Source organism: Cydia fagiglandana, chromosome 7, assembly GCF_963556715.1.
Source record: "Cydia fagiglandana chromosome 7, ilCydFagi1.1, whole genome shotgun sequence".
NCBI classification, from domain to species: domain Eukaryota; kingdom Metazoa; phylum Arthropoda; class Insecta; order Lepidoptera; family Tortricidae; genus Cydia; species Cydia fagiglandana.
The window spans coordinates 17,536,153-17,553,585 of NC_085938.1; the positions used below are offsets into that span (position 1 = coordinate 17,536,153).

At 39.6% G+C, this 17,433-nt stretch overlaps 2 protein-coding genes across 2 annotated transcripts in view; both read right to left on the reverse strand.

Moving 5' to 3' along the window:
- Nucleotides 1–17,433, reverse strand: part of LOC134666050 (polypyrimidine tract-binding protein 2) — a 652,404-nt gene that overhangs the window by 353,243 nt on the left and 281,728 nt on the right. The window lies entirely within an intron of this gene.
- On the reverse strand, nucleotides 4,535–11,163 carry LOC134666244 (formin-A-like). Its single transcript, XM_063523395.1, has 2 exons — nucleotides 9,676–11,163; nucleotides 4,535–4,588 (listed from the first exon to the last, which is right to left on the reverse strand). The coding sequence occupies exons 1-2, from the start codon at nucleotides 11,161–11,163 to the stop codon at nucleotides 4,535–4,537; spliced, it is 1,542 nt and encodes a 513-aa protein (XP_063379465.1).

Consider the following 17,433-nt stretch of genomic DNA (forward strand, 5'->3'; position numbering starts at 1 on the left):
GCCTTATTGATCACAATTTGACAGGTGACATCGAAACCGGTTTAGCTTTTTGTTACATCGATGACATCGTTATTTGCTCATCAGATTTTCAGACGCACTTGCTTTTGCTAAATCGTGTGTTGGCGAAGTTGGAAAAGGCGAATTTGACAATTAATTTCGAGAAATCTAAGTTTTTCAGGCAGTCCATAAAATACCTCGGTTACGTCGTGGACGAGTTCGGGTTGCGTACTGATCCTGACAAGGTTTCTGCCGTTCTAAACTTCCCCACACCCACGAATGCGCGTGACGTAAGGGCATTCTTAGGAACGTGTTCCTGGTATCGACGGTTTATCCGAAATTTCGCATCGATAGCCGCTCCTTTGAATAAACTTACGTCACAGGGCAAGAAGGCGCCACCTTTCGAGTGGTCTGCGGAAGCAGAGGAAGCATTTAAGATTTTGAAGAACGCTCTAGTGACGGCACCCATTTTGGCGGTACCGGATTTTAAAAAAGAATTTTCAGTACATTGTGATGCGTCTTCATACGGAATCGGTGGAATGCTTTCCCAGACCATCCAGGGGGTTGAGCATCCGATCGCATACGTTAGCCGCGCCCTAAACAAAAGTGAGCGAAATTACAGCGCCACTGAAAGGGAGGCTCTTGCGGTCATATTTTCAGTGGAGAAATTTCAGGCATATTTAGGCTCACGTAAGTTTAAAGTGATCACGGATCACGCGTCACTCAAATGGTTCATAAATCTTGAAAACCCGTCAGGGAGGTTAGCTCGTTGGGGTTGCAGACTGTCTCAATTCGACTTTGAGATTGAGCACAGAAAGGGATCGCTTAACGTTGTGCCTGACGCACTATCAAGACTCATGCAAGTAGATGCAATTAACGTGACAAATGATGACGTTGAGCCAGATGAATGGTATGATAAGATCTTCAATGGTTGTAGATCTTTTCCCGCAAATTTTCCAAATTTTTGTTTAAAAGACGGGAAACTTTTTAGACTTTCAAAGTCAAAGTATAATTTGTTGCGAGAGTTCGATTGGAAGGAAGTGGTGAAGAAGTGTGATCGTAAGAGAGTTTTGCAGCAAAATCATTGCGAAGCAACTGCTGCGCATTTAGGTGTTTTTAAAACTCATCGCCGGTTGGCGTTGACCTACTTTTGGCCCGGTATGTATAAGGATGTAGTCGAGTTCGTAAAAGCGTGCGATGTTTGTGCAGCGTACAAGCACTCGCAGAAACCGACTGCAGGCCTCATGGGACAGCCAAAGGTATGTCGACGACCATGGTTGGTAGTTAGTATAGATCTCGTCGGTCCACTGCCGCGCTCTCGCGCAGGTTATACATTTTTATTTGTTGTTACATGTTGCTTTTCGAAACACACACTGCTATTTCCACTTCGCCGCGCTACTAGCGCTTTGGTGGCGAAGCATTTTGAAAACCATGTCATTTTGGAACATGGCGTGCCTGAAACCGTGATTGCAGACAATGGAACGCAATTCACGGGATCAGAGTTTAAGCAGTTATTGAAACGCTACAACGTACCTAACATTTTTTATGGCCCGCGCTATACTCCGCAGGTAAATTTAGTCGAGCGTTATAATAAGGTAGTGATGACCGCCGTAGCGTCTTACGTAAAGGACAATCACCGTACATGGGACGAAAAGCTGCACCAAATCAGGTTTGCGATAAACAGTGCAGTAAGTGAAACCACAGGGTATTCTCCTTTCTTTTTAGTGCACGCTAGGGAACCCGTCATTAACGGCTCATTTTATAAAGATACTGATAAACAGTACGATGTGGGTATGCCTAGAGAGGAGTATGCAGGCGAATTTGGTTGTATGAGAGACATTTTTGAGCAGGTTAGGTTACGTATGCTGCAAGCACATGAAACAAATGCCAAATATTATAATTTGAGACGCCGAGAGGCGAAGTTTTCAGTAGGGGATATTGTTCACAAGCGTACTTATACACAAAGTGACGCCTCTAAGTTTGTTATGTCAAAACTCGCACCTAAGTATGAACCGTGCAGAGTTAAAAAGGTTTTATCTCCTTTAGTTTATGAGCTTGAAAGGCTGGATGGTCACCCAATTGGGTCGTGGCATATTAAAGATTTTAAGTAGGAAATGGAAGTTAGGTTTTGAGGTGGAAGTTATCTCTGGACGCAAGACCCCGAGTCTCTTTTGGCTTGTCGTCTTGCCGCCAGAGTTGACAACCACTATCACCTACCTCTCATAACATAACAAAAAAAACGGTTGAGATCGTTAGTAGTGTTAAATATTCGGTAAATATTTAATTCACGAATTTTGTTCGGAACGTGGCGAACAGTAAAACTGTTACATTATTATATTTGCATGGGCGATGAATGTTTGAATCTGTTAGTGCGTGATGTATGTGCGGTGCGATCGAAGCTGTGCTCAGTCTCAGAGCGATTTGGACTATAGGACTTAGTATGGTTTTAGAGTTTGGAAGAGTTATCCTTGGACGCACGATCCCTCGTCTTGTACCAGTCGTCGTGCCGCCAAGGACGACAAACCACTCACCTGCTAAGTACCTCTCAACCCCAACATCGGAGCTATCTTTAATATGACCAAATGGTAACGCATTGTTACGCTTTGTCCGGTACTTACCATACCCGACAAATATCGAAATAGTACTTTATTTTGTTTTTTTAACTTAGCGTTATTTTTTTAATTCACGTGTCGTTAGGCGTAAGACCTAATGATTTTTTTTTAGTACTATTTCGCATGTTGCCGTACCTCGTTTTTTTATTTAGGTATACCGTATTTTTTGGGGGTGTTGTGCAACATGATTTGGGACGTTTCGTTTCCTCCGACAAGTCAGTCGGGGACAAATTTTTTAGGTAGAGATTAAAACTCAATTTAGAAACTTTGATGGTTTGAAACTTAGATTTTGTTGGATTGTTTTCCGGTTTGGATTTATGGTTGTTGGAGTCGGGTGATGGTTTATTGCCCAGACTTCATCATTTTGCCCGGACAAGGAGAGATTATATTGATGAATGCTGAACATCGGTCCTGGCGGTTGGAATTGGCTTTCTCAGTACAACTGCAAGCTTTTTCCGCGTTGTGCTGAGAAGGCCAACGGTTTGTTCACTGGATAGTAAGGTATAACGGAGGTTTTTTCTATGTGTTGCGCAGATGGCCGCATAGTTTTTTTCACCTTCCGTATGTTAACGTGGGTTCGAGATTTTATATTTGGTCGTTGGTTTTTTAGATTCGGTTGTTCCATGTTTGTGGAAACGGTAGATTTGTTTTCAAGATATATAGAGTAGAGTCCTTATACTCCTGTGGGACAAAATCTCGAAGCCGCGTTAGATTTTTGTTCAAATTTGAATAGCTTGTTTATTAGGTTAGTTTTCTTGCCTTTGGTGTGTTGTTGGTCTGGTCCAATAAACTAATTTATAGGATCCGAGTCGCTGAGGACAGCGAGCGGTTCACCTACGTTGAACCTTAAAATCGGGGAGGGGGGTATTGTAACGTAGTACATTTTTCTAAATTTGAAATAAATATTTTGGGTCGATTGATAATTAAAAGAAAAATCCCTCTTCTAATTTCAACGTTTTTAACGGTGTCCAAAACAAACCTCATTGATTGCATTTCTATGCATAATCTGTTGCATTCAGATGCACCTCTCGATGCTTATCTGTTGTCGGGGTTGTCATATGACTAAAAATAATTAAAACTTGAGATATTTATGTTGTCACTCCAGGAAAACTTTGTATGAAGTAGGTAGGATTTATAAGATAAAAAACAATTTTGATTTAAAACAAAACATAGAAATTACAGACTTACAAAGTGGCTCTGGAATGAAACAATATTAGATTAAATGGTAAAATATATTTCTTAGGCTCAGGAGTAATATTGTCTAAATAATTCAGACAGAATTTCCGTGGGATTTGTGTCTTCAAGGGACTGCCACCCTATTACCTTTTGTTAGGGCTCTCAGGGACTCCATATTGGAGATCATTCGAGAATGATATGCACATTTGATTCGGGACCCCCTCTGGGGACACTCGCTCGCAAGAGCCCAATTTGTGGGAAGACCACACTTTCGGCATGGTGGTCTGAAAGATGGAAACGGCTTGAGTCCTTCGGAAGCTCCACTGAGTGAGTAGAAATTAAATTTCGTGGTGATCAACTCCACAATGGCGCGAGACGTTGTGGGTTTGTTCTTAACCAGATTGTGGTTCTTTGCAGAGAGACTCCTGCTCGAGGGAAGGGAGCGCTCCGCTAGAAGGCTTAGCAGCTACCAGTGCGGTGAGCCAAATTTCCAATGGTTTCATCTCTTTTCTAGAGGCCATAAAGGGCGTAGGCTAATATAACCTTTTCTCGGTTTTCAGGAGCCGGGATTTATTTACTCATTCATTTATTCATTAATTTATTTCATTCGTTGAGTAATTTATCTCAAAAGCTTCAAAATCCTAGAAGTCAATTTAATTTTGGAGACCTCCTGGAGCGAGGAATTTAAGCACGCCATCTGCCTCTGCCACGTCATTTTGGTACCACGTGCGCGGCCCCTGAGCTCTACGTCACCGCTCAGCATCAAGCTTCACCGGGGAAAGCAGCCTGTCATCCCGCTGCATCTGAGGAACGTTTAAATTCTGAGGTCGGTCCTTTCCATGATTTAATTTAGTAGGGCATCAGCGCCAGCTGCAAAGTTTAGAGTAAATTTAGAATTTTGAGCAACCACTAAAGTAAGATAAATACATTTGAAAATCCTGGTACATAGTATTTAGTATTAAAATAAATTAGTTCTTAAATAAGTAGAATTCTGTGTGAAGCTTTATTCTGGACCTGTTAAGCGGCCCAGCTTTCCACTGAGCTAAGTTCTAAAATTAGGTGTCGTCAAATCAAGTTAAAGGTTCACACAGATTCGCAGGTTAGGATTAAATCACAAACTTACCACTGGCAAGATCTTAGGTTTAATAAAGTTTCTATAATATAATTTGTGTTCGCTTTTTCATCTCCCAAAGTAGGTTCCTATAGCAAGCAATTTAGACACCACATTTTTTACTGTTTTAATTTCATTTTTTTTGTGCTAACGTGCTATAGCTTTCTTTGAACAAGCCGGAGCTTTGCAATTTATTTAACCCCTATAAAATAGCACGTTTCAAGACGATATAGAAATCAATTAGATTTACATTATATTTCGACTAAATATGACTTGGATATCTAAGTCATAACTTGTCGAAATCGTTCAAGAGTCAAGAGGACCTCCAGAATCGCGGAAACGTCAAATTTGACATAGGTATCTATCTTACAAATATTTTCAAATTATCCATATCGTAACTTGCTGATGTCTAGTAGAGATCTAATTCATTTCCCGAATCGAGCCGTATGTGGTCTTACGGAATATCAAATATCAAATATCAACATTTATTCAGCAAATAGGCCACAAGGGCACTTTTACACGTCAACATTGAATTTACATAAAAGCAAAAATAATAACATCAACAATTTTATAAATTAAAACTAACAATTCAATCTAACGTATTACAATTACTAAGAGATGTATATGGTCTCTTAATGTCGAATTACATACAAAATACAGATAAAAAAACACACACAAAAAATCTATAATATTTAGAGGTGTAAATGTCTCTAGGTGTCAGAACTATAAGATTATATAGTTTATCAAGTTATCCTTAGAGATGTATAGGGTCTCCAAGAGTCAATATCCTGTATAATTAATACATTCATTAAAAGAAAAGAAACATACGAGAACAGAATGAGGCGTCTCACTGTAATTAATTAATAAAAGTTACTAAGTATAATAGCTCGTGTTAGCTTAACAGACCAGTCTCCACAAACAGCACCCGTTCACGAGTATGACGCGTATCTCAGCCATCGCTTCCCTCAACCTTCATTCGGGAAAGTGGCGACCCGATCAACAACGCCACCGTAAGCAAAGACTTTTAAGCGAGCATGACATGTTCAAGCTACCGGCCTATATTAATATTAAAATAGTAATAACATGTAGCTGTAAGACACGGCATTTTGTGCTCATATGTTACATAAAAAGACAGTAATATAGCTTCACATAATTACTAGCCTAAGTTGACTTAGAGATGTAAAGGTCTCTAAGTGTCAGAAACATTAAAAATATAGGTAAGTATGTACAATCAAAAATAAAAATCAAATAAATAAATATGTACTTAGAGATGTATAAGGTCTCCAAGTGTCCAAAACTAAAATTAAATTAAACAATATAATCAAGCGAGAACATCATTGTCTCATGTGTCAATTCTACTGGACACTAGCATATTTAATTCAGTGTAAAAAAAAAAACAATATTTATTTAATTCTTATTATACTAATGAAACCAATCAAGCTACCGGCTTAAAAGCATCTCTATCGTTTATAAAATCATTTACAGTGTAGTACGCCTTACATAACAAGGAGTGCTTAATGTGCGACTTAAATTTGTGAAGTGGTAAATTCACTACATCAGTGGGGACTTTGTTATAAAAACGTGTACAGTTCCCGACGAAAGACGTACTAACCTTACGGAGGCGGTGGGCGGGCACGGCAAGTTTATGTTTGTTTCTAGTGTTATAGTTATGGATATCACTGTTAACCTTGAATTCGTGGATGTTTTTCCGAACATACATAATATTCTCTAGTATGTATTGAGATGCAACGGTAAGAATGTTAACTTCTTTGAATTTCTCTCTTAGGGATACTCGAGCGCCCAGTCCATAGATGGAACGTACAGCTCGTTTTTGCAGCACAAATATTGTCTGAATATCTGCCGCTTTTCCCCACAACAGAATTCCATAAGACATAACACTATGGAAGTAACTATAGTATACCAGCCTGGCCGTCTCTACGTTTGTCAGCTGTTTGATTCTCCTCACTGCATAGGCTGCTGAACTAAGTTTTCCGGCTAGAGTGCCTATATGTGCATGCCATTGCAGTTTGGAGTCTAAAGTGACTCCCAGGAAAACAGTTCGGTCCTCAAATTCCAGCGTATCACCTTTTATTTTAATCTTGCCGTTATTTACCTGCTTGACGTTAGGTAGCGTAAACTTGATGCATTTGGTTTTCTTGGCGTTCAAAAGCAAATTGTTTGCCGTAAACCAGTTTACAATGGTAGATAGCGCGTCATTAATGCTCTCGAAGCTATTTTCCTTTCTGTCCACTTTAAATATAAGGGAAGTGTCATCTGCAAATAACACTATATCATGTCTATCTTGCACAACTTTTGGTAAGTCATTAATGTATACCAAAAACAGGAAGGGACCAAGAATTGAACCTTGAGGCACTCCGAGGGCTACCGGGGACCCCGCCGATTGAGTTCCATTAATAACTACTCGCTGAGTTCTATCCGAAAGGTACGATGAGACCAGGTCAAGGGCACTAGCTTTTATCCCATAGCGGCTTAATTTTCTCTTTAAATTTTCGTGATCAACGCAATCAAATGCCTTTGACAGATCACAGAAAATTCCAACAGCATCTTGAGCTTTTTCCCAAGCATCAAAGATGTGTTTTAGAAGTACCGCACCGGCGTCAGTAGTTGATCGACCTTTGGTGAAACCAAATTGATTGCTATCAAGCAGTTTGTTTCTGTTGAAATGTGACAATAGTTGATTCAGAATAAGTTTCTCGAACACTTTGCTTAATGCCGGTAGTATTGAAATCGGTCTAAAGTTCGTGGGATCTGTTCTCGTTCCTGATTTAAACAGAGGGATAATTTTGCTATGTTTCATAATATCTGGAAAAATTCCAGCATCAATGCATCTGTTGAAAATCTCAGCTAAGTATGGTGTAATTGACTCAATGATGGAATCTAATACTTTGACAGACAGGCCCCAAAGATCTTCTGTTTTCTTTAAATTTAAAGACCTAAAAGTCTTAAGAACTATATTCGATGAGACATACGAAAATTTGAAGATTTCTGTACATTCTGCCACATTTGTCTTCAAAATTTCTTCAGCGACGTCTGGCGATGAATTAAGGGATCTTGTTGTTTCTACCGGGATATTCGAGAAAAACCGCTCAAAATGATCTGCTACTTCACGGTCGGAACTTACTAAAGTGTCAGCAATTCGTAGGTTGTAGTGCGGATCCTTCAGTTTACGTTTTCCAGTTTCATTACTGATAACTTGCCATACAGTTTTGACTTTATCGCTGGAATTTAGGATCTTTTTCGACAAATAATCGGCTTTAGCGGCGACACACAACATTTTAAAAGATTTAGAATAATTTTTGACGTACTCTAGAAATTCCGGGCTTTTATCAGTTGCCTTTAAATCATATAAGTCGTAGAGCCGGCGTCTTTTCTCGTGAATATCCGGTGTAGCCCAGTCGCTAAATTTAGTCTTAGCCTTGCCTTGCACCTTTTTCTGAATGAAACAGGCATCAAATTCCTTTTTAATACAATTAAACAACTCGGAACTCAAACAGTCAGGGTTTTCCTGGGTACATGAAAGACAACATAATTGTTTAGTAATATTACGATTGAATAAACCTAGGCGACTTTCGGAAATCGGCCTGCACAAAGTATCTTGAGGAATTTCTTCAGTTTTCCCGCTGAAAGAAGCTTTTAGTCCACAGTGGTCAGAACTTAGGTTGTTAATAACAGATTTACTAATCGCGTCATTATTACTAAAGATGTTATCTATACATGTAGCACTGGTTGCTGTGACTCGAGTGGGTTCACAAAATAAATTGACTAAATTGAAGGATTTAAAAGTATTTAGTAACCTTCCACATAATGGCGAATTTTCTAGCAAATTAATATTGAAATCACCACATACAATTATTTTTTTATGACTTCCAAAAACACTACTAAGTACTTCATCTATGACCGATTCGAATAAGTTATAGTCTGCCGATGGGGGCCTGTACACGCATATAATTATAAATTGTTCCAATTCAACACAAGAAAGTTCTATAAGGCGTTCCACTGACATGTCAACAATGTCTTTACGCTCCTTACTTTTTAAATTATGTTTTACCATTATCAATGACCCGCCGCGATTGCAAGATCTCCTAAAAAATGAACTTACTATACTATGATTATTGAAATTAAACATAAATTCATGATCTTTAAGCCAGTGCTCAGTTATACAGAGAATGTCAATATTCGAGTACTGTATAAACAAATCAATTTCGTGTTCCTTACAGGTAAATCCTTGGATATTTTGATGAACTAAGTTCAATAAATTGGTTTTACCAAACATACTAGCATCACAGTGATCAATATGAACGGAGCCGGCTGGTGCACACGTTGTCGTAGCGATTAGTTTAAATTCAAATCACCAGGCGGCTCCATCTCAAACCCTATGCTACCAAGGCGTAAAATACTACGCGACTTAAGGCTATTAGACGCCGTGCTAGCCACGACGGGGTCTTCAATATTATATGCTAACAGGTTAGCACACTCTACAAGACATCTTCTCGGTAGGTAGGTCCTCTTATGGGGCATAACAAAATCTTCTATAAATTTATTCGTATCAAAATACGAAATCGTACTACTGTACAAGGAAAGGTTATACAATAAAGAATTGTAATGAAATACCCTCTTATTGACCTTGCTCGACATTCTATAAGGGAGCGCACAGATAATTATTTTAGCAACCTCTCCCCGGTCAATCGCCGACAGCGTAGCGGATAATTTTAAGATATCTCGCTTAGTACAGTCTAAACTATTCCCTAATAAAACTACAAGCGTCGAGTCGCGGTCAAACTCGCCCGCAGAAATAGATTCGATCAAACGATCGACAGAGGCGCCCGGGTGACAGTGGTTGACGACGCCCTGCGACAAGCGCTGCGCCAGCAGCACGCCCAGGCCGGCGCCCACCTCGTCCGAGTACAGCAGCGTGCGGCGGCCGGCGGCGCGCGGGCGGCGCGGCGGCGGCGGCGGGGCCGCCCCAGACCCGAGGCGGGGCGGCGCTGGTGCTGGCGAGGGGAGGCCTAGCGGCGATGGAGCTGGCGAGACAGGGCTCGGCGGGGATGGCGCAGACTCGACGTAGGTCAGCAGCGACAGAGCCAGCTTGACAAGGCTCGGCGGTGAAGGGGCCGGCTCGACGAGGCACGGCAGCGACGGAGTCGGCTCGGCTCGGCCCGGCCCCGATGGAACCTGCTCGGCTCGGCTCGGCGGTGACGATGGCGGCGGGGGCGCCGGATCCGCGACGCGAGGGGCGGGCTCGGAGTCGCCGCGCAGCTCGGGCGCGCGGGCGGCGCGCGACGCGAACAGGGCGCGCAGCGCGGGCGAGCCCGGCGCGGCCAGGGCGGCGCGCAGCGCGGGCGAGCCCGGCGCGGCCAGGGCGGCGCGCAGCGCGGGCGAGTCCGGCGCGGCGGGGCGGGGCGGTGGCCGCGGCGAGTCCATACGCAGAGTGTAGCCGCTCCCCGGTTCTAGAACATTATTCATAAAGGCTATGTATTCCTGTAACGCTTTACTTGACAGTTCGTCTCTATTATTTAAGTTTTTCAACTTTAATTCTAATTTTTCTAGTTCATCGGAGCGATGACTCAATTCTTCTACTGTCCGGTCTAGTTGGTATTGGCAGTTTAGAAGTTCATCGCTTAAGGCGACACTGTTACATTTGGATTGTATCATTTTGAATATTGAATTATGGCGTTTTAGCAAAAGTTTAGATTTCTTTATGAATCTACTGAGTTTTAAATATTTTTTTATTTTTTTGGATCCTTTCAGTGCGACTCTAATATCACTACTGCCTTCAATGTGCACAGAACTTTTTAAATCTACTGTTTCTACCATTGGGGAGAACCCTATGCTATCATCGACTGAATCTACATCAAAGCTATTAATTTCAGCAAAAATACTTAAATTATTGTCTCGCAGTCCGGAGTGGCCGGAGCAATACTTGCAACTATGTTTTGTTTCTGACTCCTCCAGCTGCTGTTCTAAGTCCTGGATGCGTTGTAATGCCTGCTCATGTATCTCCTGACAATTCTTGAACTGATCAACGGCAGCTTGAAGTTCATCCCGCTGCCCCTGCATGTCTTCGAACTCAACATCCTGGTTAGCGAGCTGAGACTTGAGGGTTGTGTTTATTCTAACAACTTGCTCAAATTGCTCTGCACTCTCTTCCTGTTCTTGAAGGAGTCTTTTGTTCAATTCTTCGGCTGTTTTCAGTTCTTTCTGTAATTGCTGCATTTTAGCAACCAGGACATCCCTGCGTGTAGTCATCTTAGTAGTTTGAGCTGTAAACATATTGGTAGTGTATGACATCTGAGCAAAATAGATGAATGAAATTCAATGCTTCTAACAGAATATAGTGATTTAAAAAAAAATGTAAACTACAAATGACTTGATTTGTAAGTGATAACTGTGATAAGCTTCTTAGAATTTATACAATAAATTTCATAATTTGCTGTTTTATAAGTTAACTGCTTACCGCAGGGTATGATTTAATGGTTCTTAAGGTGATTTAAGAATGAATTAAGATATTTAGGTATGTTAAAATCCTGTTATGTTTTAAACAAAGTTCTCCTCAAATCGTATGAAGGTAGCAAAAAAAAGTATGACAATTAGAAATAAACTAAAAACTAGGCTTATAAATTATGAAAACAATACTCATCTGTAAAATCTTCGGTGAAATACAGGCAAAAACGGTGTAATTTTTAAATCTGGAACGTTACATCGTTGACAGTTTCCATGTTTTTTGTCGTCAATATATTTCTTCTTATGTTAATGTAACACTTTAGATAATGATACAGCACTATAATTGCGACGTGCAGGTTCTATTTATCACCATAACTTGTTAATTATTCCATTATAATAATTATAATTACTTATTTAAATACGCAGAGCTAATTTGACGTTTGGTCCCGGCCAGTGTTGCCAGGAAACCATGAAGTTTTGTTATTAATTGTACCAACTCAATTTAGACATGAAGTGCTCATACAAACTCATTTGATGTGCAACTTTTTAACTTGAACTTAGAATGGTTTAGAAATTTGTAATATTTTACATTTAGCGAAGTCAGCTATCGTTATGAAACAAATATTTATTATTGCATACGAACTTAATATCCAAATAAATGATTACAAAATATCCACCTGCGGCATGGTGCCGTAGATGCTGGCAACATTTCCTCGCTGAAAGAAATTAATATAGTTAATTAATGGATGGATCGATGGATGGAGTGTTAAAGAGAGCTACTTACAGGCCTATTCGGATTTCGAGATAATCACAAGATCTAGAGACGATTTAGAGATCAACTAGATCTACATTAGATATTGACTAGATGTGACTTGGATATCTAAGTCATAACTTGTCGAAATCGTTCAAGAGGACCTCCAGAATCGCGGAAACGTCAAAATTGCCATATCTTACAAATATCTTTAAATTATCCATATCGTAACTTTTTGAAGTCTAGTAGAAATTTAATTCACTTTCCGAATCGAGCCGTTACAGGAGCATTCCATGAAATTGTCTACCGTTGTCCCGTACAAACGCGAAGTTTCTGAAGATTTAAAGGTTTAAGAGTTTCCTTTTCTATGACAAATGGTCAAAAATATGCACAGAAAAATAATCGCCCGCTTTAAATGCCGAGAAAAAAGTCGCAACACAGGAAATGCGTTTGTACGGGACAGCCCGTGGAATGCTCCTACACTGGTTTTTGTGAGCAATCCATCAGCAACCGACTGCAATAGCGCCCCAGGTGTTTTTTCAAATTCCCTCTCAGAGTGATGTAGTTATTAGGTTCGTTCGATCTTTGTTTCGGTTGTACAGTCGCGTCACACATATTTATGCTTTTTCGCTTCAATCCATGGTCTTCTTCTTCTTCTTCTTCCTCGCGTTATCCCGGCATTTCGCCACGGCTCATGAGAGCCTGGGGTCCGCTTGACAACTAATCCCATGATTTGACGTAGGCCCTAGTTTTTACGAAAGCGACTGCCATCTGACCTTCCAACCCAGAGGGTAAACTAGGCCTTATTGGGATTAGTCCGGTTTCCTCACGATGTTTTTCCTTCACCGAAAAGCGACTGGCAAATATCAAATGATATTTCGTACATAATTTCCGAAAAACTCATTGGTACGAGCCAGGGTTTGAACCCGCGACCTCCAGATTGCAAGTCGCACGCTCTCACCGCTGGGCCACCAGCGCTTCCGGTAACAAGACTAAATAAACCTAAAATTTACGTGGTTCTGGAATGTAAAATTCTTGTTTGTGTGCTGGTTTGTACAATGTTGTGTTTGAGTAATGTTTTATTTGATTCGTTTTTAATTTTTCCAGCTAAATGGGTTCCGGTTTCGGGGAAAGATATGAAAAACCTGGAACAGTTGATGAATAAAGGATGTTTTTAATTTTGAATTAGCAAACACTTTTTCAGAGTCCTGTAGGTAAAGGTTCACTGTACTAAAGGTCATTATGTCTGTCCGAGTCTTTAAGTAAAAAGCGAGAGACTATTTCCATACGGAGAATACATATTGGGCCAATAGTTGCCTGAAAATAAATGTTTTCATTCATTTCATTCATTCATATTAAACTATTATTACTAACGTCGTATAACACCGGCACACAGAACCAGTAATTTGCGCCATGAGTTGATGTTTTGACAACAAACCATAGAAGCGGAGCGTAAGTCTCGCATCCTAAACGCGTAAGTGCCATGTATATTACGGCACTTACGACGTTTTGTTCGGGTGGTACAGGTTGCAATTGCGACAATTTCATTATTTGCCATACAACAACATATATTTTACATTAAATTGAAATCTGATGGTTAAAAAACACAACATTTTATTAGAATGTATTTACCCAAAGCACTGTAATTTTTATTGAAACAATTCGCAATGATAAATTGCACTGTTTATCAGATCCTGAGCGGCATTTAAGCCGTTCGTATTACGCATGTAGTGCATACATATAATATCTGCACCCATACAAAGAGTAATGGAAAACAGGGGCCCGGTTACATGTAAATACGAAACAGCCGCGAGCCGTCTGGTGTGGTACAAGTCACAAGCGCTTCAATAGTATCAAGTATCCAACCGAAACCGGACCTTCAGCCGACACATGATTTTTCCTGTATTTAAGCTAGGTACCGAAACTTACTGATAACTAAACTTCGGTTCGGTCTGAGTCTACCGAATTCGAAAAAAAACAAACGAAGGAGCATATTACCCGTGGTTAAATACCTTCATTAATGCGTAAAAATATATTCTGTATTTTTTTATATTAAAGGAAAAATGGTCGGTGAAATTTCTCAGAAACTGGACGGATGCTGCAGTTATCCGGGAAGCTTGGACGTCTAGGGGGGAGGCCTGTGCCCAGCAGTGGAACACTTTATTTGTAAAGAAAAGGAAAAATTGCTCTTAGCCTATATAGCTTTCTATGGTGTGATCGGTAACGGGCTACGGAAGCCTACGAAGCGCGCACGATTTTTCCATTCCTTCCCTCAACTAACGACTAGAGGATAAATATTTTGTTATAAGTAACTTATAAGTAAAGTACGTACGAATCTAACTGTGGATAAAATACCCCATGCTAACTAAGAAGTCTAAACGGTATTCGCGTCAAAGTATACCTATTTCTTCAGGTGTTTTCTTCAGAATGTATCCTGACATATCACATGTCAATCTGTCACGCAGTTCGACATAGATGGCAAATGTATCGCGCAGTACACCCACCCTAGTACTGTGGAACTTCTACTGCGAAATAGGGTGTTAACCCCTTGACTGCATGATGAGGAAATTGACCGAATTTCTAGTCACCTTCTCTTTCGGAATCGGTAATTTTTTCTACTATATGCAACCGAGATGCCCAAGTAACACACAAGCAGGATAATAGAGTAAAATTATCATCTTATTCAAATTAAGATTGCATAAATTTTGTGTATATGCGGTGGAAATTACTAAATTCGGAATAAGAAAATATGTGGGCCTAGTGGGGCCTTTATACCAATAAATGCTGAATAAATTTTGCATAGTATCGGTTTTGCATATTAAAGCTGAATAATACTTATTTCTTACACAGTTACTTAGACATTATTCAGCTTAAAGCATTTGTGGTTACTAAAAGCTGCACAATAGCAGCATTAGCAGCAATTAGCTGTATATATTCTGTGTTGTATGATTTTAAGCAGACAATATTAAGAAAAATGTGATAGTGGCTACTAAATGCTGAAAAGAAGCGTCGGTGAAGACTTTCAACTGTATAAAAGCGGTTGCAGTTTCTGTTTTAACGCTAGTTTTTGAATAAAGGTGGACGCTATTACTGGAAGCTGTAATAAAATCCACATATTATTTGTTATTCAGTAGCTGCATATATGGGTTAATTATGGCTTTTATTGACATAACGTCTGAATAATAAATACTAAAACAACACTTATACTTAAGTTATAGCGATTTTAGTACACATATACTATATTTTCTTGCTAAAAGCTGCAAAATGAACGCAATGAGAAGCGCTATTCAAACTACTGCTTAGTATCAACAAGTGCGCAGTGGAGAGGGTTCCGTAGCTTTATACACGGTCAACAGTGCTACTTGAGTCTGATTGCTTTGAACTTGAGCGTGTTTTTATTTTATTTTGAACGCATCAAGAATAAATACGCATATTCTTTAATCCAACCATTATTTAAAAAATCGAGGTTTAGTTTTCTTAACAATTCTCTTCGATTGGTTATTTTACACAAGATGCATAGTCCTTTTAATTAGAGATGCACCGGATATCCAGTTACTATCCGGCCTATCCGGCCACTATTTTACTATCCGGCCGGATACCGGATAGTGACCTTCTATTCGGCCAGATACCGGATAGTAACATTGCATGATTTCGGAGTAAATTGGATTTAAGAAACAGACACGGTCATAATCGTACTTGTTTATTATTTTAAAACAATTTAATCATTCCACTGACTTGCACGCGCACTCATTTCGAACCTAGAAATGAGTCCGCGCGAACGTTTACTAGGAAACAGGTCAAACCTGCAGAATGCGCACCTGAAAAACCGAAATGTAGGTATAGTTCCGCCGGCCGAATATCCGGCGGCCGGATACCGGATATTCGGCCAGTGTCCAGGCCGGATATCCGGAATCCGGCCAAACAACTATCCGTTGCATCTCTACTTTTAATGACGTAAAACAATTGCTAGTTACCATCGTAAACACTGTTAACTGACCATTTTCATACCTTACTGCAACGAGATAAAGTTTACCAATGGCCATTTAAGGTTGTTGTTAGTTGGCAAACAAGGTGTCAAATGCTAGTTATTCATATTGTTGCATTAAAAAGTTGTAGACTGGACTGGGTATGAGAAAAATAAAATAATTACCCTCATAGCGAAATCGATTCTCCTGTCGATTTTGAACAGACTGTTTTTAGTTTTCAAGTGGGTCTACTCATATCCATCCCACACTGTACTCGTACTCATACCTAAACAATACTGCCCATATCAAACTATACTTATTGTACTCATACCCGTGATACCCGCTACTAATATGAATGAATGAATGATATACCCTCACCTTCGCACCTATACCATATTCATATTCATACCATACTCGTAACCATACCACTCATACTATATACATCTTCGTACTCACGTCGTACATCTTTGCGTTACCTTTACCTACTACATATTTGTCGGAACTGATAACGGAAAAAATAACTGTGTAAACTGCCGTGCCCCCCAGATTTATCATATAACTTATATATTATATCGCGTTTATAATATTAGTGGGAAGTAGGATTGAATATTGCCCATGTTACATACCTATAATGTTTTATCATCAAAGTAGTGAGGATCTATGTGGTTTTTACTATTTGTGTATAGAACCCTAATAGGCTTTAAGATTGAGAAAACAATTACTATTATACTGATGTTATTCAAAACTTGTTGTGTTAAGACCATTATTATCTAACATGTTGCTTAGTAACGCGAATAATGTGAATGCTTATTCAGAAATTAGCACAATAATAGCTGTGGCAGCAGCTTATATTCAGCACAGTCGGACGCCATTACGGTTGCTCACTTTCTAACCTCTACAATTATATAGGAATTGAAAATGAACTGAAAAACCCATTTTATTCATTTATAAAACTAGTTTTATCGTAGCATAACTTGTTAAAGTACATTTTCTATCACTAAAACATCTATACACTGCAGAAAAATTACAAATTTAAATGTGGAGTAGTAAATTTTCTATATTTACTTTTGAAACGGTGCATTATTTACGCGGCGCTTTAAAATTTTAAATAAAATGCATATATATATTAACAGTAAAGTCGCATGCGCAATGAAATTGAAGTTATGTAAACATCAAATAAATATATGGGTGATGTCCTCCTTATTTTGTAAGTTTTCACTACAGAAACTACACTTTGACACGAGTTCACAAATTAAAATGGAAGACAAATCATTGATTTAACACAAATATCTGAATATATTTTCTGTAAAAATGCACTTTGGAACCAAAAGCTTCATAACGTGTGAATAACTGATTCAT